At 41.2% G+C, this 24,909-nt stretch overlaps 5 protein-coding genes across 9 annotated transcripts; 3 read left to right on the top strand and 2 right to left on the bottom strand.

Moving 5' to 3' along the window:
• Positions 1-254: 254 nt before the first annotated feature.
• Positions 255-3,493, top strand: LOC135483255 (m7GpppN-mRNA hydrolase-like). Its single transcript, XM_064763961.1, has 8 exons — positions 255-415; positions 776-927; positions 1,136-1,263; positions 1,394-1,492; positions 1,615-1,880; positions 2,096-2,411; positions 2,548-2,605; positions 2,865-3,493. The coding sequence occupies exons 1-8, from the start codon at positions 333-335 to the stop codon at positions 2,993-2,995; spliced, it is 1,233 nt and encodes a 410-aa protein (XP_064620031.1). The 5' UTR covers positions 255-332; the 3' UTR covers positions 2,996-3,493.
• A 762-nt stretch (positions 3,494-4,255) lies between these two features.
• LOC135483259 (nicotinamide riboside kinase 1-like) lies at positions 4,256-7,699 on the bottom strand. Its single transcript, XM_064763969.1, has 8 exons — positions 7,357-7,699; positions 6,913-6,945; positions 6,491-6,581; positions 6,160-6,217; positions 5,915-6,035; positions 5,570-5,641; positions 5,232-5,335; positions 4,256-4,977 (listed from the first exon to the last, which is right to left on the bottom strand). The coding sequence occupies exons 2-8, from the start codon at positions 6,942-6,944 to the stop codon at positions 4,895-4,897; spliced, it is 561 nt and encodes a 186-aa protein (XP_064620039.1). The 5' UTR covers position 6,945; positions 7,357-7,699; the 3' UTR covers positions 4,256-4,894.
• On the top strand, positions 7,462-15,599 carry LOC135483257 (coiled-coil domain-containing protein 124-like). 5 transcript variants are annotated; one of them, XM_064763967.1, is made up of 5 exons: positions 7,462-7,547; positions 13,451-13,640; positions 14,513-14,633; positions 14,926-15,051; positions 15,248-15,599. In XM_064763967.1, exons 2-5 carry the CDS (start codon positions 13,464-13,466, stop codon positions 15,448-15,450), a joined length of 627 nt encoding a protein of 208 aa, XP_064620037.1. In that variant the 5' UTR covers positions 7,462-7,547; positions 13,451-13,463; the 3' UTR covers positions 15,451-15,599. The 5 variants fall into 5 exon arrangements, with proteins under 5 accessions (XP_064620037.1, XP_064620035.1, XP_064620033.1 ...); XM_064763965.1 differs by lacking the exons at positions 13,451-13,640; positions 14,513-14,633; positions 14,926-15,051; positions 15,248-15,599 and adding exons at positions 8,456-8,623; positions 8,854-9,010; positions 9,349-9,472; positions 10,119-11,333 and having other exon boundaries at positions 7,530-7,547; XM_064763963.1 differs by lacking the exons at positions 7,462-7,547; positions 13,451-13,640; positions 14,513-14,633; positions 14,926-15,051; positions 15,248-15,599 and adding exons at positions 7,746-7,811; positions 8,456-8,623; positions 8,854-9,010; positions 9,349-9,472; positions 10,119-11,333.
• A 115-nt stretch (positions 15,600-15,714) lies between these two features.
• On the bottom strand, positions 15,715-18,508 carry LOC135483256 (tubulin polyglutamylase complex subunit 2-like). The gene is made up of 8 exons (XM_064763962.1): positions 18,227-18,508; positions 17,757-17,921; positions 17,427-17,555; positions 17,078-17,179; positions 16,776-16,939; positions 16,421-16,551; positions 16,111-16,170; positions 15,715-15,857 (listed from the first exon to the last, which is right to left on the bottom strand). Exons 1-8 carry the CDS (start codon positions 18,294-18,296, stop codon positions 15,788-15,790), a joined length of 891 nt encoding a protein of 296 aa, XP_064620032.1. The 5' UTR covers positions 18,297-18,508; the 3' UTR covers positions 15,715-15,787.
• Positions 18,509-19,213: 705 nt separating this feature from the next.
• Positions 19,214-24,901, top strand: LOC135483049 (organic cation transporter protein-like). The gene is made up of 10 exons (XM_064763557.1): positions 19,214-19,452; positions 19,988-20,183; positions 20,520-20,623; positions 21,335-21,489; positions 22,187-22,355; positions 22,543-22,764; positions 23,028-23,254; positions 23,529-23,713; positions 24,229-24,383; positions 24,693-24,901. The coding sequence occupies exons 1-10, from the start codon at positions 19,310-19,312 to the stop codon at positions 24,796-24,798; spliced, it is 1,662 nt and encodes a 553-aa protein (XP_064619627.1). The 5' UTR covers positions 19,214-19,309; the 3' UTR covers positions 24,799-24,901.
• Positions 24,902-24,909: the final 8 nt, after the last annotated feature.

Genomic DNA, 24,909 nt, shown 5'->3' with positions numbered 1-24,909 from the left:
CTGCGCTCCAAGCGGAAGAAAATTACACCACTTTTCCCAAAAAATCCAATTAATTTCTTAATTGCTCCCATAAACGACTATTTGAATACTGAAATACAAATAGTTGTATTTGAATATATCATTTCAATAAAGATTTTACACAAATCTGGGTTAAAACTCTAGTAAACTATATTTTGCGTTATTGATATTTTTAGAACATTCTATTCTGCGCATGCGTTGTTCGAAAAGAAATTGTTTAAAGAGAATTTTGTGGCAACACTATTTTACGTGCATAATGTACATGAACAGAGTTTTATCACACAAATCGAAATAAACATCAACAAAACTGAATAATGGAGACTCATAATGCTGTTCCGAGTCCATATACTGCAAGTTCAAATGCGATACCACCTCATGTACTCACTGATCTATGCAGGTAAGGCAGCAACTATGAAAAAAGTCTTAATACATTTTTCTGCCTGTGGTTATTTCAGTTTCACATTCTGATTCTGGATTCAGTCTTCGACAAGTGAAAAAAGTAGTTACACTATAGAGGCCCTCACACGAGGTGGAGGAAGCCACTGAAGGCCACAACAAACAAACGTCAAACAAAAGACCGCATGGTCGCACACCACATGACTTGTTCCAACATCCCGGCCCTGGGAGCCACTGTTAGTGTTGTGTTGAGTGTTGTGCACTCAATGACGACCGTGACGTAACAATCGGGGTGACAACTTTGTCTGAGTCTTGACGTCATTTTGGCATTCATGTCTGTTGTATTTTTGTGTATTTTCAGTCGCTTTATCATTAATGTCCCTGAGGAAGAGAGACAAGATCTGATCCGGATATTTTTCCAAATAGAACTGGCCCATTGGTTCTATTTAGACTTTTATTGCCAAGATAGTCCTGATCTCAAGCCATGTGGAATCAAAGATTTCTCTGCACAAGGTGGGTTTGAGATTTCCTAAGATATTTTTCATTCTATTTGAATATTCCATTCTGTTTGTCTTCAATCAGCAGTTCAGGACTTGTGAAATTTTAATAGTTACTTGTTGTTAAACAAGTGATGAGTCTCATGATAATCTCAGAATCTAATAAAGATTATATTTTTTAAGGTACACTTTGATAGCAGTCAATAAACATTTATCAATTTCAGTCTTTCACCACTGTCCATTCCTACAACACCATGCAACACAAGTGGAGAAAATCTTCGAAGATTGGCGAGAATACAAAATGGCTGTTCCTACATATGGTGCTATCATGCTGGACCCATCATTAACAGAGGTATAAAGCCCTGAAATTTTAAAAACGTTTTCCTGTGTGAATTGCTTCAGCTCATTTTCAAATATTTCAACTCGGATGCTATTAGTTTGTCGCATGAGATTCATACCAATGTGCTATTTTGTCTCCCCAGGTTGTGATGGTGCAGGGATTCTGGGCCAAAACAAGCTGGATGTTCCCAAAAGGCAAGGTCAATGAAGGAGAGGCAGCAGATGTGTGTGCTGTCAGAGAGGTAAGAAAAATGCGCAGGAATAAAGTTGGACATTTGTCAGGTCTCGCAATGTAACAATCAAGACTTGTAGACAAAACTATGCAAAAATTTCGGTGTTGTCTATTCTAACTCTATGATTTCAGGTGCTTGAAGAGACAGGATTCGACACATCGGATCTGATTGACCCGGAAGCCTTTCTTGAACACCGCATGAATGATCAACTAGCTAGATTGTATATAATTCCAAACGTTCCTAAGGAGACACATTTTGAGCCTCGTACAAGGAAGGAGATCAAGCGCATTGATTGGTTCAAGCTGGAAGATTTACCTTCTCATAAAAAGGACATGACATCGAAAGAAAAGACTGGGTTGAACCCAAACTCTTTCTTCATGGTCATACCATTCATAAGGTGAGCAACTAGAAAATGTACCATCTTTGTCCAAAGTTTTGTGTATGCTTTTGTCTCTTCTAAGATCAAGTTTAAAATTTTGATATACGGTAATAAAAATTTGTGAAAAACTTCTGCAAGAGTGAGGGTTGCTGAAATAGATTGTCCATCCATTCAATGTCCTCTATAGTTGAGATTGGATTTTTCTGCACAGTGTTTCCAACTTCAAATTTCAGACAGCTGAAGAAGTGGATTGCAAGGAAACAGGGAAAACCAGAGTATGATATGTCTATGACTCCTACAAGTGCCTTGAAGAATTCACGTCGGAATTCGAAAAGTCTGCCGCGAGAGCAATCTGCTGGAAATGTGGAAAAAGACAAAGCAAGACAGCAACAACAGTTTGCACAGCAGAATCAGCAGGTTTATCAGGAACTTGTCAAAATTAAGACAGACGGAAAAGGAAAAAGTCGAGACAGTGGTCGGGACAATACCAGGACGAGGTCAGAATCACCAAGAGCACAAAAGGACAATCAGAGACAATTTCAAATTTTGGTAAGTTTCTTTGAATAGTTTAGTTTAAAAAGAGGACATTTCTTAACTTTTTGATATAACGCTTACCGGGTTCTTGCATGCAATTGGACCATTTTTCAGCGTATCGGTGTACTGAAACTGATGTTATATTTTCCAGAGACGAGATGGTACTGTAACGGGAAGCACGAGGCGGGCCTTGGCTAATCAGTTTACAGGTGAGTTTGATGAAGGGCATAACGTTGTTTGGGAATTAGCATGAAAAAAGTCTTTAGGGCCCAAAAGATAACAACATTCAGAGATTCTACTAGACTGATGACTTGAACTTTTTTGTCCTATATAGTTGTGTGCTTTTGTCCTCTGAGAAAAGAGAACCGAGCTCATTAAAGCTGGAATGAAGGAAATCACTCTTTGCACCATTAGTCTTTCAGGCGTTTTATTTCATTGTGCTAAAACAAAGTCATTTTGCAATTTCAGAATCCTCTGAGGACGACCGGCCTGTACAGCAACAGAAACCAAGACATCGGTCAAGAAATAAGGAACAGTTTTCTTCTCCGACCTGGATGAACTTCAAGCTAGACACTGAGTCTATAATGGCGTGCTTATGAACTGGAATTCAATAAGTGAAGTGATACATCGCCCCAATATTCAGTTCATTCCTGGTGTCATATGGCTTGTTGGAAAAGTAACACTTGCTCAGTCTGGAGAGCTACTCAGAGTTGCAAATCATGGGAATAAGCCTGCAGAAATTATTCCGTGGTCAAACATGTATGAAAGAGAGGACTCCTAACATTTCATAGTCAGCTGATATGTCTTGATCATTTGCACTATCCAGAGTTCATGATAGGGACTGGCATTTATCTTATTCTCTCAGTGAAGGCAATTTGTTGATTCCGAAATCCAAGCATTGTTAAGGTGTATTTGTTGTACGTTGTAAACATGTGGACTGAAGAAAACTACAGAATTTTAAAATCATGATATATTTTATAAGGAGCTGCAGTCATTTTATAGTGGAGGATGTTAGTGATGGCTGTAGTATGTGTACGTGTTTTGATAACAGTTCCTATGTAGCAGTTGTTATAATAAATGCGTAATTTGTTAATGAATTCAGTGTCCTTACATTATTAGAGAGGCTGTCCTGTATCCTGACAGCTTCATAGAACAAAATGCACATGAAGACATTCTGCTACTGTAAAGCTGGGTCTGTGTTTACAATCCAGACATACTCCACTGCTATACAAACTCGCCAGCAGTACTGTCTACCTCCCTGGGACATGAGAGTGATAAACTCATGAACCACAAACTTGGGTGTTGAAGTGGCATCAACCTCTGTCATCAACTGCGCCCTCTCAGAGCATTTCCCACCTCTCCTCTTCACCTAGTCCTGGTATACGATGGCACACAAGGTTATGCCACGACACCAAGGAGCGTGTGCATGGGAAAAATCAAAGCATTATCTCAACTGTTTCAAGTTCAAACGCTGAAGCACAAGATGCCACATAAGTTTGAAAGCAAGAACATGGCACCATTGGTGTCTTGGCATAGCCTCACAATAGTGTGGAGCGTAGTCCATACGAGGGCCTTGTTTAGAGATGGTCTGCAGTCTGACTCTGTAAGAGAATCGGGCAGTTCACACACCCTAGTAAAGCCATTGGCATAGCCCAGTGCCACGTGCAGTTACATGTAGGTCTTGGCCTAGAGAATTTGTCGCTGGCTTTTACTTGTCTTTCAGCTGAAAAGGCACATGCCCTTCAAAAGTCCTTGTTCATACAACAAAATATGGCTGGTTTTGAATTGCAGCACTGCAGGTTAGAGCAGCTGTCCATTGTGCTCACGGTACCGTGCTCACAATGTTTACACCAAGACAGTAAATTGTTGTAATATCAGCCCTCTGTATTCAGTTACACAAAATAAACAAAATGACTTTTTAGAATATAACAGTTTTGTTTTTATAAACTCTTTCTTGACACAAAAGTATCGTCTACGGGTATCTTTGTATGAACGGCAAATAAGAAGTGAAGGAATGCATGCATTATTTTGTTTTCATAAGCTAACTGTTTGTGACCCCTCAAGACTAATAAAGTACCCTAAGACTTCATGTAGTCTCTAATTGGACTTGTACATCTGCCTTCATTTTTGCTAAATCATTTGTATGCAAGTTCATAAATCATGCTTTGTGGCTGATCTAACAAGGAGAAAAGAACATGACCCTCCATTTCTTACATCACGCATGCCACAGTTCGTATCCAACTACAAACATTGGTCACTGACTACTTAGGATCCATGCAAAATCTCAAAACAGTTAGTGACTCTGTTTTCAATCACACACATGTAATGTAAATATACAGCAGCCAGTCAAGCAGCAAAGATCTTCATTCACTGAATCCCTGAATATAGTCCATTTCTCAAACGCAAAATCCAGGGCTGCTCACTGAGCCAGAGTCACAAACGAATCATCTCATTAGTCTATTCCTAATCCTATTGAATATAAGTGCATCTAGTCTGACCTAGACAGCTTCAGTCAATTTCACTAATTCTTTTTTTACGAATTGAAGGACATCCTCCTGCAGCATGGTTCCGTCAAGATAAACTGAAATTCAGAGATAAAGTGCATTGTGAATACATGTAATAAAAGACAGCACAACTACACTACACTCGACCAACTGCATTGTATTAGATGCCATTACAGCTGCAACAGATGCCTCTCCAACTATGTGTATATGTTGGCTGGCAGAAGGTTCCCACAGAAACTTTCTCAAAGAGCAAAATATGGTCAATGTGTACATGAACTGTACGTGAAGATGATTGGCTCAGACAGGACACTCTTTCGGACTGTGTACATACCTATGTCTCTCTGATTAGTGATCTCTTTCTTATGTTTCAAATACATTGGCCATGTCACCCTCTCATCATAGTCGGGTGGTAAGGGTGGGAGATACTCACGCAACCTGAAAAAGAGTCGGTTCTTATCAGTACATGTCCAGTCCATCAGGACGCCATCATCTCTGTCTCAATTAACTCCAAACTCTGGACATGTTCATCCAAGGTACCCATGGTGACATACACACTCATTCATGGATTCCCAAAAGCAGAGCCAGAATCCGATTGGAATTCATTTCTGAATAGAGCCATCTGATTGGCTCATTGCTAATACGCATAAATGATATGCTGATAGTACTTACTTCCTCCTTTTAAAACTCTCCTCTTTTGGCAACGTCAGAAAAAACTTTTTATCAAACAATGATGACAGGTCCCTGGAAAAATCAAGAAGTGGAGGTCCAAAACTTGACATGCAAGAAAGTATGAGGGGATGGTAAAAGGCTAGGGGTCTGATCATTCAAAGAGAACCTGCAAATGCCTGTAGTGGCATCTCCAATGACAGGTGAAATAGGACTAGGAGATGTCAATTATCAATTATACCAGTCCTTGTTTGAACATGTGTGGGGAAGTTATATCATAGATATCCAAGATATGATTTTTTTACTTGTCTTGCTGTATTTGCAGCTGGTGGTTGAATATCAGGTTACCTGTGGTTGAATATCAAGATGCCCTCAACGAGCAGAAATCTTGACTCGGACAATTCCTCCACTTCTCTCTTCAGTTTGTGAACTTTCTGCACCATTGTGTCCATATCAAAAGCACCCAACACTGAAAAAATACACCAAATTATCACTTCTATGCCACAATCTACCCGAGACAGTCGGTACGAGACTTCAGGCAGGTCTTTGTTTAACTTGCCTTTCTCCATTACCCAGTAACTTTCAATACTTACTATCGTAATTTACATAATCTGGATACTCATCAAATGTATGATGCTCACTATCATCTGGCTGAAAAGGAATTGAAAGTATGATAAAAAATGGTCTAGCAGGAGCAGTGCTGGGAAGAGTCCTTTTAAAATTTACGAGCTGTACATTTATGGCTTGCAATACAATTTAACTGCTCTTCAGTAAATAAAAGAAGTAATATTAGAAGTAAGAGATCAAGACAATTTCAAAAGAATACTTCTTATCTCCTTCTGATCAGATTTCACTTCAGCAATGACAAGATTTGATGACAATTTTCTGATTAGATTCCATAAAAGTTCTGACAATAGCACTTACCCAGTAAAAATCATCTTGAAAAAGCATGTCTGACCTGGGAAACAGGTCACGAAGTTTGTTTGTCAATGTGGTCTTTCCCCCACAAGTAACACTGAAAATTAAGATATGTGGCAATTGATGACTTATGGTGGTGAAGTTCTCCTTACCTGGTATCAGACCTGCTTTGTCAATTACGCACCAGACGGGTGAATAATTAAATGTCTGTTCTATCAGGTGATGATTTAGAGAATAAGTTTGTCCCTTTCCTATATAGATGCTGGATGAGATCATTTCAGAGGTTCTCCCTTGTTTTACAGCTGCAGCTGACAGAACAAAGATTAATCATTACATGGGCCTCTATACTCTTCAACAGGCCTCTTCCTAGACTTTGCTCCTTGAAGTTAACAATTCTAAACTATCAGTAGGCCTAGGCCTTTACTTACCCACCAATTCCAATGATAAATAACCTTCCCATTCTGAAAGGGAGAACAAAGATTTTGAATACCAAAATCTAGTGCAAAAGAGACCATCAAACATCTGTGTCCACTACAAACTACTTGAAAAAAGATAACTTAATTTTTTATTTATGAACGACAGACCCGGGCATAAGCTTGAATGTTTAATTAGTAAGTTATGGCTATAATAGACATAACGTCCTTGGAGTTCGTCAATACAATATAAATTTCGACCAATTTACAATATAAGTGGTAACCTATGCATTTAGCCTCCCAAAGATACTATGCCCGATCCACTGCATGCCCCTGCCCCCACTCCCAGCCCAGGGCCGGCCAGGCCCAGCCCCAGCCCCGGCCAGGCCAAAGCCGTCCCATGCGAGACATCCCGTCAAAACTAGTGCATGTCCAAGTCACTGTGTGGTCAATACCTACCCAAATTTTTATTCAATACTTTTGAAATATTATCTATTGGCCCTCATTCAATTTGACCATTCACTGTCACGATTGTTAAGATTATTGTTTGGAGAACCGTCAGAGAAGCCAGTTGTCGGATGTGAGGAAGACGAGTTTGCAGAGGACTCGTTTAAACGATCAAGAAAAGACGACAAAAGTTTCTTATTCAGGTGATCGGTTTGGGTAGTTTCCCTCTCTTTAACACATGCCTCCTCCTCAATTACTGTATTGCCTTGATGATGGCCGTTTTGCTCGTTTTGAAGGCCGTTTTGTTCAATGTTTTGTGGATCCGAAATCTCCATTTCCTCCATGGCGTAAACCGGAATAAGCGAAATGTTCGAGTGAATTTCCCTGCCAAACGTCACAATTACTTCCGGTTTCAGAAGGCGATGTTGAAATTTCACAACTAATGAGATTTTTTTGTAATTAGAAAGGTAATTGATAATATTTTCTATCAATAAGTTGTTATAAGTAAAGTTGGTTGGCCAGGCTATCCAGAACAGCAATTGGTTGTGGTATTGATTGGCTAACTCGAAAGTAATTGTCACCTTTGTGACCAGTCAGTTTTTACACTGAAAAATGTACGTCATAGGCCTAACATACATGTCATGATGATGCGAGATATGGGGCCTACACTGCCACTATACTCAACTCACTGTGCACATGCAATGCTACATTCGATTTACAATGCATGCAATGTTTTGAAATGAGGAGCCCTGTTGCATTGCGGTCTCGAAGTTGGCTAGGTAGTGTAGGCCTAGGCCCAGTTGAAGAGTGCTAAATTAAAATTAAGGAATGTTTTCAGTGGTGTCGCCAGGGCGGGGCGCCCTTGCAGTGCCAGTGTGGATGACACAGCGCAGGATGGAGGTGCCTGCCTTGTAGTTGTACCATCCAGTAGCCTTCCGTCCAGGTATTCAGAGAAGAGTAACCAGGTGTAGCCTAAATGATCTCAATTTCTCAAACCTGTATTAAAAATTTTTCATGGCATACTGGTACATCAAGGCGTAACATTCAAAAATCAGATCGAGCTGTTTAAACCTGATAGGCTTGTATTACACAAGTTATCTATTGTTTCCAGGCAGTCAGAATGCCAAAGAAATTTGTTGGGGAAAACTCCAAGGCTGCAGTAGCCCGCGCAAGGAAGAATGCTAAAGCTGAAGAAGAAAAAGAACGCAAACAGAAGGAAGAAGACGATGCCTATTGGAAAGATGATGATAAACATGTCATGAGGAAACAAAATAGGAAGGTATGCCACAAGTCAAACTAACAAGATATTGATTAACTAGAATCTGCCTTGAGTAAGCTTAATTGAATAAACTGACGGACTCCTGACAGTTTATGGTAGTCGCTGTCACTCAAAATCAAATGACCAAATCCTGTTGAAGATGATTCAAATACCTGTCAGATGAAAGGTGACAAAAAATTCAAGTGTGCACTGCATTGACTTACATCAAACATTGTACACTTCATTTCTAGGATGACCGAGAGAAGAAGAAACAAGAGCAACAAGAAAAGAAGTTGGAGCTGAAGAAACTTCATGATGAGGAGATGGAGAGTATCAAAACCAAGCAGGCAGCACCAACCAAAATGACACGTGCTCAGATTGAAGCTGAAAGGGAGAGACAAGCTGCATGTAAGCCGATGTATTTTGCCCTTTTAATGGTGTGCTTGGAAGCCATGTAGATGGGAGAGTAAGCCGTGGTCCATTGTATCTGGTGTCTATGCCAAGGCAACAGTCAATGACCCCACACTGGTGGACAGTAGCCTGTAGTCAACATACTCTTCTGTAGGCCAACAGACCAATGCCTTTACCTGATTATCATAATCAGTATTTCCATGTTTGTTTTACTCTAGTCTTCAGTTTTAAATCATGTTGGCCAGAGCAACATTCGAAGACGATCTACAAGGACTACCTGAAAGTTCTCTTATCCCAATGATAATCTGTCCTGATCCTTTGGTTTGCTTTATTAGTTGCAGCAGCGAGCAAGAAGGAGGATGTTCCATTGAATGAACAGCCATTGGAAGAGAATATCAATCGCTTGGAGACCGATGGCACGGAGGCAAGATCTGTTGTGGAAGCAATTCAAGTTCTAAGGTAAGGACAAATCATAAGCAGATACCATGTTGTAGTCTGTTCAAAAAATCGTATGAATCTTTTCACATAAGAATTTAGTATCAGATAAAACATATTTTGGTGCAATTGCTGTTGAAATCTACACTTACATGTATTTGTATACTGTATGCAGGCTTTCACATCAAAAAGGCAAGTTGCACATTCCACATGCTGCCATCTGCATGTGTGATGAGAAGTACTTGACTAGCTGCAGTTGAGTGTAGCACCTGTTGAGGCATTATAAGTAATTGACTTGTGAATAATTGCAGATATGTGGAATAGGCCCTTTTCCAGATACGCCGGTACCACCTAGGGACGGCAAAACAAACTACCTCTACAATAGGTTTTTACAATCAATGACGCTAGACAGTCGAGCAATTGTCTGGTGTCTTTTACCGTGAAGATCTATTGTAAAGATGGTTTGTTTAGCCGACCCTAGGTAGTACCGGTGTATCTGGCAAAGGGCCTATTGTGAAAACTTCAAATCGGAATCAAAAATACTTTGTATGTGGTTGCAGTAACTAGGCATTTGTTAAAACATCCTTTCGAAGGATTCTAAAGGAGCTATCTGTCATTTTGATATTTTACACCTATTTGATGTTCAAGTTCTTATTGTTTTTGTTTGCAGCGTGAAAGACAATACAAGTGAGGTGGACCTCCATCCAGAGAAGAGAGTTAAAGCAGCCTATGCTGCATTTGAGGAACGAAATCTTCCACAATTGAAGGCCGAAAATCCCAATCTAAGACTTTCGCAACTCAAGCAAATGATACGCAAAGATTGGATGAAATCTCCTGAGAATCCGCTGAATCAGCGCCTTCAGGAATTCAATCATAAAAGATAAATTAAATCAAATGTACAGTGCAAAGTTAGGGCCGGTGACAAAGTGAGGGCTGCAGTTGTACATCATTTTTGTTATGAATGAGCTTACAAGGGAGAGATTTGTTTGGGGGAGAGGGGTATTCTGCTTTTGGGTTAAGTGGTTCTGGGGCAGACCTACAATTATGAAGAATCTTCCAATTATGTATCATGAGTTTCAGGGTCTTTCGCAGCACTTACTGGGTATGGAAGTTGAGATGACTATGTACATGTACGGATGACCTTGGTATTCAAGGATTCCTTATGAAGTGCCTAATTGATTTCCCATTCATGCGCAAGTCTGGGCAGAGTGGAATTCCTTTGCGCTGTTGATTATTGAGTGTGCTAACAGGTCTTGGAAGACTTGCTTGTCATGGTGTCAAATGACTTCACTAAAGATTAGCTATATTTTTGAAATGTCAAACGGTGATTTTACAGCTGTGTTACCATGCTTGTAGTAGAGTCTACTCAATTAAATGGGATTTCAGGAAATGTTTGTTACAAGTCTTTCCATGTCTGTCAGTCGGTTTAATGAGAGGCTTGAATATAGACGATGACTATGATATAGACTATTGATGATGCCATGAAATCTGTCTGTGTGGCTGAAATCCACAGGCAAAATCACGAGATTTGAGTAGGTGGGATTCCCCAAGAGAAGTGTACTTATTGGAGCTAAAAAGACTTCTTGTGGTGGGACAGAAACGCCAGAGATTGTATCCCACCTTTTGCAGTATTCTAGTTATGGAATTTATGAAAGATGACATTGTACATGTAAAATTGTACTTTATTTATTCTGGTATAGGCGTCTGGTTGACTGTACATGTAATTGTGCTTCTGTTTAATTTGGTGGAAGGAATTTTCTTATGTAAAATATATCCTGGTGGTGCCTTTTCATGGTTACACATGTGACATGATCAAAGTAAGGACAATTATCACAATGATATGGATAAGTTATGATGGTAAATAAATGTGCTTTTTTCTAAAACATCCTTTGTTGGTCTTCGTTTTTGGCTCACCGTAAGGGGAGTCTATACGATAGCGCTGTGTCCGTCGTCGTCGTCGTCGTCGTCGTCGTCGTCGTCGTCGTCGTCGTCGTCGTCGTATCCTAACAGTGGCACGTTTCTTAACTGCAAGGGCTATGAACTTGAAACTTTGTACACAGAATGCCCTAGGTCAGCTGACCTCTGACACTGATTTTCGGTCCGATCTGATTCTCTGTTTGGCCACCAGGGGGCCAAATGTCGATATCTAAAAAGTGTGATAACTCGCTTATTAGTGACTTGTTTTCGATAAAACTTTTGTTGTAGGTACTCATAGCAAATATACATTTTATATTATACGGGTTTTTAATTTGACCTTGTTTTCAAGGTCACAGAGGTCATATGGCGTAAATTGGCCATTAGAGTGTAAACTATGGCACGTTTCTTAACCACTAAAGCTATGAACTTGAAACTTGGTACATATAACCCCCTATATCACATAGCCTCTGGTGCTGAATTTTGGTTTGATCTGATTCTCCACTTTGCCACCAGGGGGCCAAAAGTGGATATATAAAAAGTGTGATATCTCGCTTATAAGTGACTTGTTTTCGATAAAATTTTTATGGTAGGTACTCTTAGGAAGAATACATCACATATCTTACGGGTTTTCAATTTGATTTACTTTTCAAGGTCACAGAGGTCATATGGCGTAAATTGGCCGTTAGAGTGTAAACTATGGCACGTTTCTTAACCACTAAAGCTATGAACTTGAAACTTGGTACATATAACCCCCTATATCACATAGCCTCTGGTGCTGAATTTCAGTTTGATCTGATTCTCAACTTTGCCACCAGGGGGCCAAAAGTGGATATCTGAAAAGTGTGATATCTCGCTTATAAGTGACTTGTTTTCGATAAAATTTTTATGGTAGGTACTCTTAGGAAGAATACATCACATGTCTTACGGGTTTTCAATTTGACCTACTTTTCAAGGTCACAGAGGTCATATGGCGTAAATTGGCCGTTAGAGTGTAAACTATGGCACGTTTCTTAACCAGTAAAGCTATGAACTTGAAACTTGGTGCATATAACCCCCTACATCAGATAACCTTTGATGCCGAATTTTGGCCTGATCTGATTCTTTATTCGGCCACCAGGGGGCCATAATGGAAAAGGAAGAAGTGCAATATCTTGCTTATTTGAGTGAATTGTTTTCGATAAAATTTTTATGGCAGGGACTTCTAGCAAGGATACACCACATGTCCTACGATTTTTGGATTTGACCTCCTTTTCTAGGTCACAGAGGTCAAATGGCGTAAATTGGCCATTAGAGTGTAACTATGGCACGTTTCTCAACTGCTGAAGCTATGAACTTGAAAGTTGGTACATGTAACCCCCTACATCAGATAATCTCTGACACCGAATTTTGGCCTGATCTGATTCTTGATTTGGCCACCAGGGAGTCAAAACTGAAAAAGTAGGACATGCAATATCTCGCTTATTAATGACTTTTTTTCGATGAATTTTTTATTGCAGGGACTCTTAGCAATCACACGATATTGATCTTGTTGATGTCATAGACAATTATTGGTTGGATCATAAACTTATATATACTGCCCTGTCTTATTACTTGACATCAATACACATCTAAAAAAAGTCTTCATGCCTGATTGTGTTCACCATATTCACCTCTAAACTAAGCATGATCCTGCCTACTAAAAGATGTATACGGTGAGCACAATGGCCCCTGGCCGTTTCATTATGTGTTTTTGTCCATTTGATCATCCATCAAGTTAGAATATTTGATCATCTGAGAGAAGCCAAGTCACGATCTCATCAAGCTGGAAACTTATTTTGATAACTGACAAACAACTTGATGAGAATGGGTGTAGACCAGTTTCATATTGGACGGCAAACTTAGTCCTGCATGCCACCAGAGGCCATGACTCTTCCCTCATAGTGGCTTTGTACAGCAACATTTGAAGAAAGACCTAACATTAGTGTAAAGCCTAAGACCACGACCAAGAAATGCTACTTCTAGCATCTGTCCAAAACTAGGCTATGTCTTGGCAAAGGGTTAATTTCAACCCAGTTAAATGTACCAGTACCCTATCTGTGTTTCCAGGATCTGGTGGTAGATGGCGTCCAATGGTGACCAAGAGGATGTGTCAAAGAGTGGGGGGAACCCCTCCATGACGATGAGGATGACATTGGGTGGGATCAGGACACGATTCCCTTCAGTCGAACAACTGTCAACACACGGTCTTCATGACCTCATAACAAAAGAGGAAGAGAAGTCAAGAGTGGTGATCTTAGTAAGTTGGAATATAGGCCTACTACAAACATGGTTGGCATTGTGAATTTTTTCCTCCTAGCCACTTTTTAGCCAAGTGGCTGTCACTTTTAGCCATATTGAGTCAGCTCTAGCCATTACCGATCGTTTGTCCATCTTGGGGCCGACCCAGCCCACAGTAACATGTGCGAGAACTGGAGAATGGCAGCCCGCTAGTACTGAGACTAGCAAATCAACGAACGAGTCGAGGAACCCGTGACCGGAGACTCCATGGCAACGAAGCGAGCGGGAAACGAGCCGATAATTTATGCGTAAGGCGACCAGCAGCGCCACCAAAATCACTCTCGCGGCAACGGGTAGAACTACAATGCAGACGACAGCAACCACGTGTGACAGCGCGGCCGCCCGCAAATATGATAAAGTTTGACTGACTAACAATCGTTCCTTGGTGCATTTGGTGTGGAAGTGGATCTTTTTGATAGACTTTGACCAGTTTTCGCACAACACTTTTACTCTCTCGCCAAATCATGGCAATTCAAATTGAATTCGCAAAATTTTTAGCCAGACATTGTTTTACATTCGCCACTCATGTGCAGCATTCGCAAGAGGCGGAAATGCGAACGGGCGCGCCAACCCTGGACAGTCTGTAGACGAACATTTGTAATATATATCGACATTAAAACATGTCTCAACCTGTATTAGGGAACATGTGAATATTGAGAAGACAGCCCAGCCCAGCTGCCTGCATGACTAACACAACCCACCCACCAGGCTCACTTTGTGCCCCTGACCAAACTCAAAGAAGCCATCAACGTGGCTCAGTTCATATTTTCAAAAGTGTAAAACATGTCTACAACAACTATCTGAAAACGTTTCTTGTTTTTCCATGTCTAGGATGTTCGTCCAGAAGATGAATACAATGTCAGTCACATTGATGGCGCCATTCGTGTGGATCCAGACGACAGAGGTGAAGCTGTCCTTGAGGTTGTGAAGGGCAGTTTAGGAGACGAACAAGGCAAGTGCAGGAAATGTCTTTGTAATGCATTTTCACTCAGCTTAGAACATGTGTCGTTCAAATCCTATTGCTTTGGATTCAATCATATTCGAGATGCACAATAACAAAAGTGAATGAGGACAACCTGTCTTTGATGCGCTCTGACCAGAATACATTCATTATTCAGGGTTATACATTGGTATATTGGGACAACCTATGGTTGCAGTGGCCTCCTTTGGATGTTGCTATTATATCAGAGATCACTGTACATGTACTGTTGAAGGATATCCAACTGTGTCTGTCTTATTTACAGCTCCAAGTGACTTGTCTCAGCCGGGAGAATCAATCCAAGTAACAGTAGTATGCTACTGCTCACTTGGTTACCGCTCTTGTGCAATGGCTCAGAAACTAACAAAGGCCAGAGACTCTCAATCAAAAGGTAGTGGTGGAATTTCGTCCTATTGACTCCTGCAGGACTTCCACAAATCATTTATTAAATCATCGTCCCCAAATCAGAGAGCACGAAAAAGCATTATTTGTATCAAAGGAGACCTTGTCAATATTGGTTCAAGCTTGAATAATGGCAAAAACAGGAATGGGTGAGTTGAGATAGTGTTCTTTTGCTCCCTTTTCAGGTGCTGCAGACCAAATTCCATATCCAAACTTGACAGTTTACAACTTGGAGGGCAGCCTGTTCAAGTGGGCAAATGAACAGAAGCCAATGGTGGATAAACAAAACAAACCAACGGTCTATGCTCATCCATACAACATGGTATTCAGGAAGCTGCTTCAAAGAAATTTAAGGAAATATCCTTCAAAAGAATCGGAGAAGGATTAGTCATCATAGTGTTTTAGTGTCCCCAGCATGGCAGGTGTGACGTCACATGAAAGCACTCTATAGGTACTCTGGCCAATGGGGTAATAAAACAAGTTCATTCCTCCTAATATAAAGAACAGAAGAATGGCTTTTGATATCACTTTATTTTTGTATGTAACTAAAAGTCTTTGTACAAATTAAGGTCTATACAAAATAAAATGGCTCGGATTGAAACACTGATGTATTCCTTCAGTTTTGAACACCTGAATACCAGTTATGTCAGAATAATTGTCCTCATAAGGCTCCAATGCACACATGATCCAAACTGTGGTTATTGTCGACAACGGGTGACAGAGTGTCATTTCAGGACAGGACGTAGGAAACCCTGATTTGCTAGCGTTGCACTCCGGCTCGCTCCAGACGATGCCCTGGAAAAGAAACAAACAATACTATAGTCAAGTGAAATCTATTGTTATGATATTGTATACTACAAGTTCAAGTGGCTTTTCCAAATGTGTTTCCATTTATGGATTTTCATTATCAAGAAGGTTTTTCTCAGCTGTATTTGTATCATATTCATGGATCTGTTTCATAGGAAACATCAGGACATTTTGGCCTGCTGAGCAAATCGTAGATATTGTGGCAATAAACAGACTTATCCAAAATCTGATGTATCCTTACTTCACGGCTGGAATAGTTCCTGACTTCTTTTTCACCAATGTTGTTTGTCCTGGCGCTTTTCTGGATAAGAAAGGTATAGAAAGTCAACAAGTGATAAAATTCTAAAATATTTCCACAAGTAGGATCTAGAAGTATGATTCTACATGTACTTACATATATACCTGAACAGCGACAAGTCACATTATATTCAAGTTTCTTTGCTTTCATACCCTTGCCTTCTGTCAAGTAAACTTAATACAGTCTCAGATCTCTCAAGATGGTGTGTCTGCTCAGAAACCGCAAAGACTTATAAATCCTTGATTGGACTTACTTTTTCTCCACTTTCCCTTTGAACACTCTTCCTACATCGACTTGATTAACTGGTATATCCACTGAACTTTCACTGGGTAGCTGGCCTTGATTTGAATTGAGTCTTAATGGTGCATAGATGTTAAACCATTGCTGAAGCAAAGTCACAACAAAATGAGAAAAAGCAAGTTAATTGAATATAACTAGCAGATACTAATTTAGAGATGGCATTTTTTGAATAGTGTTACATGTAGCATTTAGTACACGAATCTCAGCAAGAGCTACATTGAGGCACCATGCTTTATACACAGTGAACAGTAATTATGTTGCAACAAAGGTGTTTTCGAAAAATGGACACAGTAAAAAAGGACCCTTACTTTAGCCTGTGGACTAAGTCCTAGATCTGTACATAGGTAATACCATTGGGGAAGGCCTAAATGCATCACCATGAGTCGATAATATGCTGTAAAGTTCTCCGAGAGAAAATGCCAGATAAGTGCACGGTCCAAGAACCATATACTGGCCTTTGTTGCAGGGATTCCTGAAATGACAAGCAGAGTTGGTTTGCAGGTACAAAAATTAAACGTATTTAGCTGGTGTACATGGTATTTAGTGATTCACGCAGCTATTTAAGCAGAAGAAAAGTAAGGTATTTTGAAGTTGTGTATCAAACTTGTACCTGTTTTTGTTCCATTATAGACGAGACAGACCTTTCCATGGCCATCACATGGGTCAAGTTCAAAGATCCTACTTCTTGAGTCAAAATGAGGAATATCAGGATCTAAAAAAACAACGAAGATCATAAACCTTCTATAATATTTCATAAGAGGTGCAGACGGTACACTTTTGGAGCAAAAATCAACATCATACTACAAGAATAAGAAAAATCTTGCCAAATGCATAATGGTTTTCTGACATAAGGGTCTCTAGAGAGTTCATAAGATTGGCCTTGAAACTTGCCTATAGATCTCTCGACCTTGGACTCTGAGTGACAATTTCATGTCCAATCAGAATGTTATTATAATTACCATCATCTTCATCATCATCTGATTCAATGTCGCGTGTTGATGGAACGTCTTTACCACCCCCAGTCCCGGTTATCCGAGAAACATTGGTGATGGCGTTTATCTCCATCCGACCCACAGGGACTTTTGTATCTAGAAAGAAGAGAAGTGAAAAGATGCAAAATGGCATTGATAACAAAAATCATCGTGTCTCAATTACAGTATAGATTAGAGGCCTTCATCTGCTACAAACACAACTGTAGTACTCAATTGAGCCGTTTTCTACATGTGTTACATTCAATGCTGAGTATCAGTTTCTGTACTCGGAGTACTTCTATCCAATACTGAACTGACCATTTAGTTTTGCACTCCACTGTAAAAGGAAGCCATCTGTTGACAGGTAGAAGGACTTTATATCATCAGGAAGTAGACAGGAATGCTTCTGCTCCCAGTTGAGGATCTCATGCTTTTGGTGCGGTCGTTTAGATATCTTCACATCACACACTCCTCGCCTTTTCTCTGTAAAAATGAAAGCATGAAATGTCAAAAGTAAAGCATAAAAGGTTAAAGGCAAAGCATGAAATGGCCTGCCTGCCCTAGCCTACTAGGGGCCAGGGGCCATGGGAATTGGGAGGTCGGGGACAGACTGTATTTTGTGGCAATGCTAGGGGTGTGCCGTAATTGGACATGGTAGATGACGTTTTTTAAACCTTCACCCCAGGATCCTAGGGTCCCAGAATATGTTGGGATCTACAAGACTATATGATGGGTGTCTTTTTTGGGTTACCCTGTGTCGGATGTACTAGTACTACTACTGTTCTCACCGAGCGATTTAATCACCCCAAGAAGCAACTGATCCATGGTATTACTGAGTGTTGTTGTTCCTGATGTCATAGTGATTGTTGACTTTATCACTGATTCGTAAATGAAGAGACATTTATGGCATAAAAATGAAATAAAACAAGAAATTTATGAACATTCCTACACTGCTTGTGTAGAACGTCATCGGTTAAACGTGTGTAGTTCTCGTTTACGTCATGGAATTGTGCGTAGTTCTAGAGCGCGGGAAGTTCAAAATTCCCGCCGAATTCAAGGAAGCCTGCGCCCTGCAAATAAATCGTCGCTTTGTCCAGTTCTAGAGTTCCTGTACGCTAGTAATCATCAGAAATAATCAAAAACAGTTCAATAGTTGTACCAGTTAGTGGGAGCGTTTGTTTTTGTAGAATTTGCTGAGATTCTAATTGAGTTTGAATAACAAAAAGGAACTGGGGTTCAAAGTGTGTCAAAAATCCCCGCATTTCATGGTCAAAAGTCTCAATTTCACATCAATGTACATTAGCTCAGGGTCGTCTCGGTCCAATCTAACTGGACGAAAGACACCTTGACAGGCCTACTCAGTTATTTTTAGGTAGGCCCGCCTATCATTTGACCCACTTCGGATTAAAAGATTAATGCTGATTACGCCAGGGCCATCAAAATGTTCCAGGTAATCCGAAGGTATACTTCCAAAATAATTGGATCTTCGTTTTATCACTGTTTATCGGACATCTGCTAATATAACTGAAGAAATTCTTGCAGGTGCTTTGCGTAATTCCTGATTCATGCTTATCGAGACAAAATATGTCATATCAGTAGGCACTTGAAAAGTCACTGGAAATACCATCAGCGCATAATTTTGACAAGATCCACTAAAGGTAATGGTCTCTAATGTTTATCATATCAAGACAATAGCAGATGTAATCATTTTAATCACTCGCTCTTGTTTGTATACAATTAATTGGGCAATCATTCGAATGTGTTGAAAGCGTTATTCTAGGGCGACTTTTGAAAACCTGTACAACGAAATCGATCAACGATATTTATGTAAACATTGTTGTGTCCTCAAACGTTTTTAGCTGTTACCAAGCATGGAGTTCGACCAAGTTTTGTCCCTCTTGGGCCAGCTTGGAAAGTACCAGGTTCAGCTTTTCTTTGCCATAGCTTTGCCAACCATGTCCGCATCGCTACTCAACTTGAGTGCGGTATTCATTATGGCGGCACCAGATTTCAGGTAAGAGTCTTTCATTGCCGAGGTCCCATCCTAAGAAATTCCGCCCAACTGAACCCAGGTAGGCCCCTCTCCATATTTTCCGAAAGGCGGCCTCGATCACAACATGAGTTTCCTCATGCCCTGGTGAACACATCCTCGAAAATCCAGAGTCAGTTGTATCCGCCTCCCCTCGCACACGTTACTGAGCTCGGTCGATAGTGTCGATTCAGGATGTGGTGAACATCACATTGCCCGAACGATACGTATCTACATTGCCCGAACGATAAGTATCTTTTGAAGGAGAGAAGAGATATGTGTGTCTACATCCTGAGGAAATCAGGGGTTAATGTTCGCTTCTCCGGTCCTGCTGGTGTGTGTATGGGGGGGGGGGGGGGGGAGCGAACATTAACCGGTCCCTGACTAAAGTTTTTGAGAACCCCGTTATCGAATAATGTGGTAGGACTTGTTATCCGCGGGAATGAATTTCTGTTTACACTGGCCATCATTAGCGTCATGAATACGTGGTCAAGACTTTCTTAACTTCATTGCCTTTTAGGTGTGCGATACCAGGCTTAGAGAATGATACGTACACCGTCCAGGATGACCATCACCAGTCACTCATCAATGCAACCATTCCCCGCGGAGAGACATGCAAGATATATTCCAACACCAGCGGAGTGAACCGAACCACCCAGGGGTGTTCGGCATGGGTTTATGACACAAGTGTCTTTCTATCCACTGCCGTTACCGATGTTAGTTTATATTACATTATTACTTTTTGTGTTGAGTATCTCACTTAGAGTTGACGTGACGTGAGAAAACCGATCAATATATTTAAAAAATGCATGGCATAGACACTAGACATCAACTCAGTGGTGGTGCGAAAGTAAGTTTACTCTGATTGTACAATTAGACCCTGCAATGACGTATTAAGGTGAAAGACAATAAAAACCAAGGGCCCTACGTTCAGTATGACAATATATATTCATTTCTTCCAACGACTGTCTGTCCGGGGGTCTAAAAACGCCCGGCAAGTATTTTTGGTTCACCTGAAGCTGAACTGAACTAAAACGCAACCTTTTCTTCAGTTTAACCTGGTTTGTGAATACAAGATTCTCTCCTCTGTTGTGACCATGGCTTTCATGTTTGGAATGCTCGTTGGAGGATTCGTTTGCGGCAGGATCAGTGACAAGTAGGTGGTTGAGAAATTATGAGCGTTGAATGCAGGAGACGATGAGACTTTAAGGTGGTCTCGCCCACGCACGCAAGCACCAAAGTTCTAGGTTCCTGCGATATGAGCAGGAGGCCGCTCCCCCGCACTCGAGGAGCGGGCCCGTGAGCCCTACCAACCTGACCTCAGGAACAGTTTCGATGTCTCCAGAAAATTCGCTCCGAATCAGCACCTGCAACTTAATCAGGTATAGGCTCGTACCATTGTGTACATTGACAGCAAATCAAAGCTATATTAAAATGAAAAAAAGCAATAAAAACAAAAAGTGAATAATTTTTTGGGTCCTTCCGAGATTCGAACTCGCACCATTTGTCAATGTGCATCGCTGATCTTGTTTACTGACTAACAACACGTGCGTTTCTTACTTGATGACGTCACAGGCGAATTTACTGAGCTCTGATTGGCTGTCAATGTACACAATGGTACGAACCTACCTGTAAAAAAAACTCGCGCCCCGCGTGGCAGCAGCCGCCTCAGCGCCCTCATGCGGGGCCTAATTGTATTAGGCTACTGAATCCCAATAACAATTTTTACCCGGTACTACTATAGAAAAACATCTTTGGTACTCAGACTCAGGCGCAGACTGGTACCCACCCGCTGACAACATATCTTCGTTTGTAGTATAGGCCTACATGTGCCCAGTCTGACATAATATATGGTGATCTTTTGCAGATTTGGACGCCTCACGGTTATCGTTGTCGGAAGCGTTCTCCAAGGAATCTCCGGACTGGCCTTTGCCTTCTCCGTCAACATCTACATGCTGATCGGCTGCAGGTTCCTCATGGGATTCTTTGGTCTGGGCATCTACGCTAGTTGTTTTGTCTACGGTAAATTTTCTTTGAGGCTGTTCTTTGCCTCCATGCATCTGGTTAGGTGGGCAAGTTTCTTCCGTTCAAATCAGATTCGTTCCCTAACACCTGCAAATCTAAGACACTTCCCCAGGATATGCTCCACGACCATGGGCACCATTTCACATGGCCAAATGTCGCTCTCACCAATTTTGGTGATGGCTATACGAATTTGCCTGTCTTTCTCAGTTTTTTCTTGTCACCTAATGGGTGACACTTGTCTCCCTGTCTGGCCAGGTAGCACCTCACTCTAGTTCGTTCGGTCAGCTATCTGACAGTGAGTCACAACAAGACCGAACATCAAATCCGACCAATGGGTTCGTCTCTGCTTTCATCAATTGGAACAAAACATTTAGTGCACCTGCTTCTTGAGTCGAGGTTATTGGTTTGTCGTCGAAGGGGTCCCTGAAAGCGTGGGATGGGAAAGAATCTCTCGTGCAGTGGTCCGTAGGTGAGGAGGTTACAAACGAAGCCGTCTCGGGGGAATTTGATGTAAGGGAATTTTTGCAAAGGCCCCGAAACGCTTTGCAGGAACTCCCTTAACGAGTAGAGCCCTACCGATGACATGCATGTACATTTTTATCAATCTAGTCTTTGGAGCACAATCTCTCTGTGGAAGCCGCGACGCCTCCTTTAGATTTTAAAAGGAAGACAAATTTCGGTCACTTTTTTTCAGTTCTCGAGATTGTTGGGCCCGACAGACGGACGGCCGCTGGTATTGGACAAAGCTTCTATCATTCTTTGGCGAACGTCCTCATCACGCTTCCAGCGTACTTCATAAGGGATTGGGTATATCTCTCTATCACGCTGTCATCGGTCAGCTTTCTCGTCATCCCATACTGGTGGTAAGTCAAGAATGCATATGGCCATAGGTTCACTAGTAAAATATAGTGGCTTCAGCCATCTTGTCGTCCATGCTAAACGGAGAGAGTCCGTCCTAACTCATTTACGAGCGAAGAGTAGTTTGTACTTCTGTCGCAATTGTGATGCCTTGTCTGAAAAAAATGACATCTTCTATCTGTCTTCCCCAAGGTTATTTCCAGAATCACCCCGATGGCAGATAGCGAAGGGCCGCAAGAAAGAAGCAGTGAAATTCATCAGAAAAGCTGCCAAGACAAATAGGAAGATAATCCCAGAGAAGATCTTCGAGGAACTGGATCTGGCGATATCTGACGACCAACCCAAGGGGTCTCTTTTAGATGTCTTGAAAAGTGGAGTGATGTTGAGGAGAACTGCTATCGTTTGCCTGAACTGGTACGCGTTCGTTTACGTTACTCAAATATCTCGCTGCTGATTTTCAAGAAAAAAGGTCGACACTGCTGAGGCAGTACCAATGTGAACACCAAGCGACATCTAGGCCTTTGCTGGAAGCAGACCGACCCGCAAACGTGAGATAACAACTCGGTGGTCAGCTCCGTACAATCGACCCGTTATTTTCTTTCATACAACATCAAGTTTACAACTCCAGTTGGTTTCCTCTATCCACGGTTTCGTCGATTCTCATTTGTCCCTTTCAGGGGTGCTATTGCCATGGGTTATTATGGACTGTCATTGAACTCTGGCAACATGGTTGGTGATATATTCGTCAACTTCCTAATATCGGGTGCCATTGAGATTCCGGCTGGAATCTTTGCCCTAGTAGCTTTGGACAGGATCGGGCGACGGGGTGTACATGTGTTCTGTATGATCCTGGGAGGCCTTGGGTGCCTCGCTACCATTCCTGTCGTTATCTTTGCCGATTCTTGTAAGTCACGTCCTATATAGTTGTTCAAACCAAGTTTTGATCATTTTATTCGGCGTTGTCTCCTTGAGATAACATGTTAAAGCCAAGTTAGTGCGCGACTTACTAGTTTCATTGAACCGGCTCATGGTCGCTCAGCGGACGACTACCAGTATGAGGATAATTTTGTTCTCCTACGTCCATTTCACGTATTGATCATCCTCTTACTATTAAATGAATCAAACAGTACATGTATTGGAACATAGTAGCCTACATTGCGCTTCGTTTTGCTTTGCAGCTCTTTCGTCATGGCTTCTGATAGTCCTTTCGAATGTCGGCAAATTTGGATTGTCAGCCGGATTCAAGGTCATGTATGTCTACACGGCAGAGTTATATCATACCACTGTCAGGTCCGCTGCTATTGGGATAAATTCTATATCAGCAAGGATGTTCTCCATGGCTGCCCCATACATTGCCGACTTGGTGGGTACAAATCTGGCTTCGATAATTTTTCGGATGATTTTTATAAAATTCGATTCGTTTTCACTATAATACCATTTGGAACAGCGGGCGTGGCTCTCGCCGAGCAATGAGTCGGAATGCCGGTGTAACATCTGAGGTTGTTTCCCATGTGTCAGTGTTTCCAAACAATAGGCAGCTAGAGAGACCATGACTTTTCAATAGGGGGGATACACAGAAAAACTCGTCAATCTATTTTTGAGCGTTCCCAAACAATGAGGGGAAACACTCAAAAACAGAAACACTCAAAAACATTACACCGGCAATGGGGGTATTGGCCGCAATGGCGGAGCTGATACATACAGAAGACGTGACACCGGGTTCTGGTAACTGCTATACTTCTATCGGTGTCGACAGTAGCTTGCGAAATATCATCTTCAGTGGATGACATCGACCAAACCAGCCCTGTCATGCCTGTTGTCTCGGCAAGACTCTGGACTTGAATGTTATTTGTTAATTGTTCTTTATCAACGTTTCAGGGTGTTCTAATCGGCGGTAACTTCTCGCAAGTACTACCTCAGATAGTTTTTGGTAGCGCTGGTCTCATCGCCGGGATATTTGCCGTCTTTCTACCTGAAACCCTAAACACCGTGTTGCCTAAAACTTTAGAGGATGCCATAGCCCTCGGGAACAAGTAAGTATACCGTACAGATCGTAGAATAGATTTGGTAGATAACCTGGAATAAATGTATTTCGTCAACTTCGGTGCAATTATATTAGAAGAATATGGGTTTTTTATCTTTTTTAAAAGCTCAAAGCCCCTTATTTTCAAGATTGCGGTTTTATTATTTAGATATAGTGCAATGATAATAAATTTATCAAGACAGTCGGCGAGTAAATCCCAAAGACACATGTGTAAGGTTTCTGTTGTTACTGCACGTGGTCACGTGATCTTCGCAGTGATCCTCTTATCGCATTTTATCCTATCAAACCCATCTTCCAGGAAAAAACACTGCAACAACGAGGCACACTTTGAAGCCGCCAACCCCGCCTTTGTAAAGGACGAAGATGTTAACGTAGAAATGAAGGAAATGGACACAAAATACTAGTCCAAGTGTAAAGGATAACAAAGCTTCTTGACAACCAGCCATCTATATGAGAGACAACTATAAACGGAAGCTGATATATCTATTATGCAACTTTAAAACAAACTACGAGAA

Source organism: Lineus longissimus, chromosome 2 (genome assembly GCF_910592395.1).
Source record: "Lineus longissimus chromosome 2, tnLinLong1.2, whole genome shotgun sequence".
Classification (NCBI taxonomy): Eukaryota; Metazoa; Nemertea; class Pilidiophora; order Heteronemertea; family Lineidae; genus Lineus; species Lineus longissimus.
The sequence above is the reverse complement of the archived record's forward strand: the minus strand, read 5'-3'. Positions and strand labels throughout refer to the sequence as shown.

Coding starts and splice junctions, on each gene's coding strand:
- LOC135483255 (XM_064763961.1), top strand. CDS start 333: ATGGAGACTCATAATGCTGTTCCGAGTCCATATACTGCAAGTTCAAAT. Junction 1,264..1,393: donor TGGACCCATCATTAACAGAG/GTATAAAGCCCT, acceptor TTGTCTCCCCAG/GTTGTGATGGTGCAGGGATT. Junction 2,606..2,864: donor CTTGGCTAATCAGTTTACAG/GTGAGTTTGATG, acceptor TTGCAATTTCAG/AATCCTCTGAGGACGACCGG.
- LOC135483259 (XM_064763969.1), bottom strand. CDS start 6,944: ATGGGAAGGTTATTTATCATTGGAATTGGTGG. Junction 5,642..5,914: donor ATCTTGATATTCAACCACAG/GTAACCTGATAT, acceptor TGATTTTTCCAG/GGACCTGTCATCATTGTTTG. Junction 4,978..5,231: donor CACTAATCAGAGAGACATAG/GTATGTACACAG, acceptor TCTGAATTTCAG/TTTATCTTGACGGAACCATG.
- LOC135483257 (XM_064763965.1), top strand. CDS start 8,465: ATGCCAAAGAAATTTGTTGGGGAAAACTCCAAGGCTGCAGTAGCCCGC. Junction 9,011..9,348: donor AAGGGAGAGACAAGCTGCAT/GTAAGCCGATGT, acceptor TTGCTTTATTAG/TTGCAGCAGCGAGCAAGAAG. Junction 9,473..10,118: donor GAAGCAATTCAAGTTCTAAG/GTAAGGACAAAT, acceptor TTTTGTTTGCAG/CGTGAAAGACAATACAAGTG.
- LOC135483256 (XM_064763962.1), bottom strand. CDS start 18,296: ATGACATCAGGAACAACAACACTCAGTAATACCATGGATCAGTTGCTT. Junction 17,556..17,756: donor GTGGAGTGCAAAACTAAATG/GTCAGTTCAGTA, acceptor TCTTCTTTCTAG/ATACAAAAGTCCCTGTGGGT. Junction 16,940..17,077: donor CTATAATGGAACAAAAACAG/GTACAAGTTTGA, acceptor TTGTCATTTCAG/GAATCCCTGCAACAAAGGCC.
- LOC135483049 (XM_064763557.1), top strand. CDS start 19,310: ATGGAGTTCGACCAAGTTTTGTCCCTCTTGGGCCAGCTTGGAAAGTAC. Junction 22,765..23,027: donor GCTATCGTTTGCCTGAACTG/GTACGCGTTCGT, acceptor TGTCCCTTTCAG/GGGTGCTATTGCCATGGGTT. Junction 23,714..24,228: donor CCCCATACATTGCCGACTTG/GTGGGTACAAAT, acceptor TCAACGTTTCAG/GGTGTTCTAATCGGCGGTAA.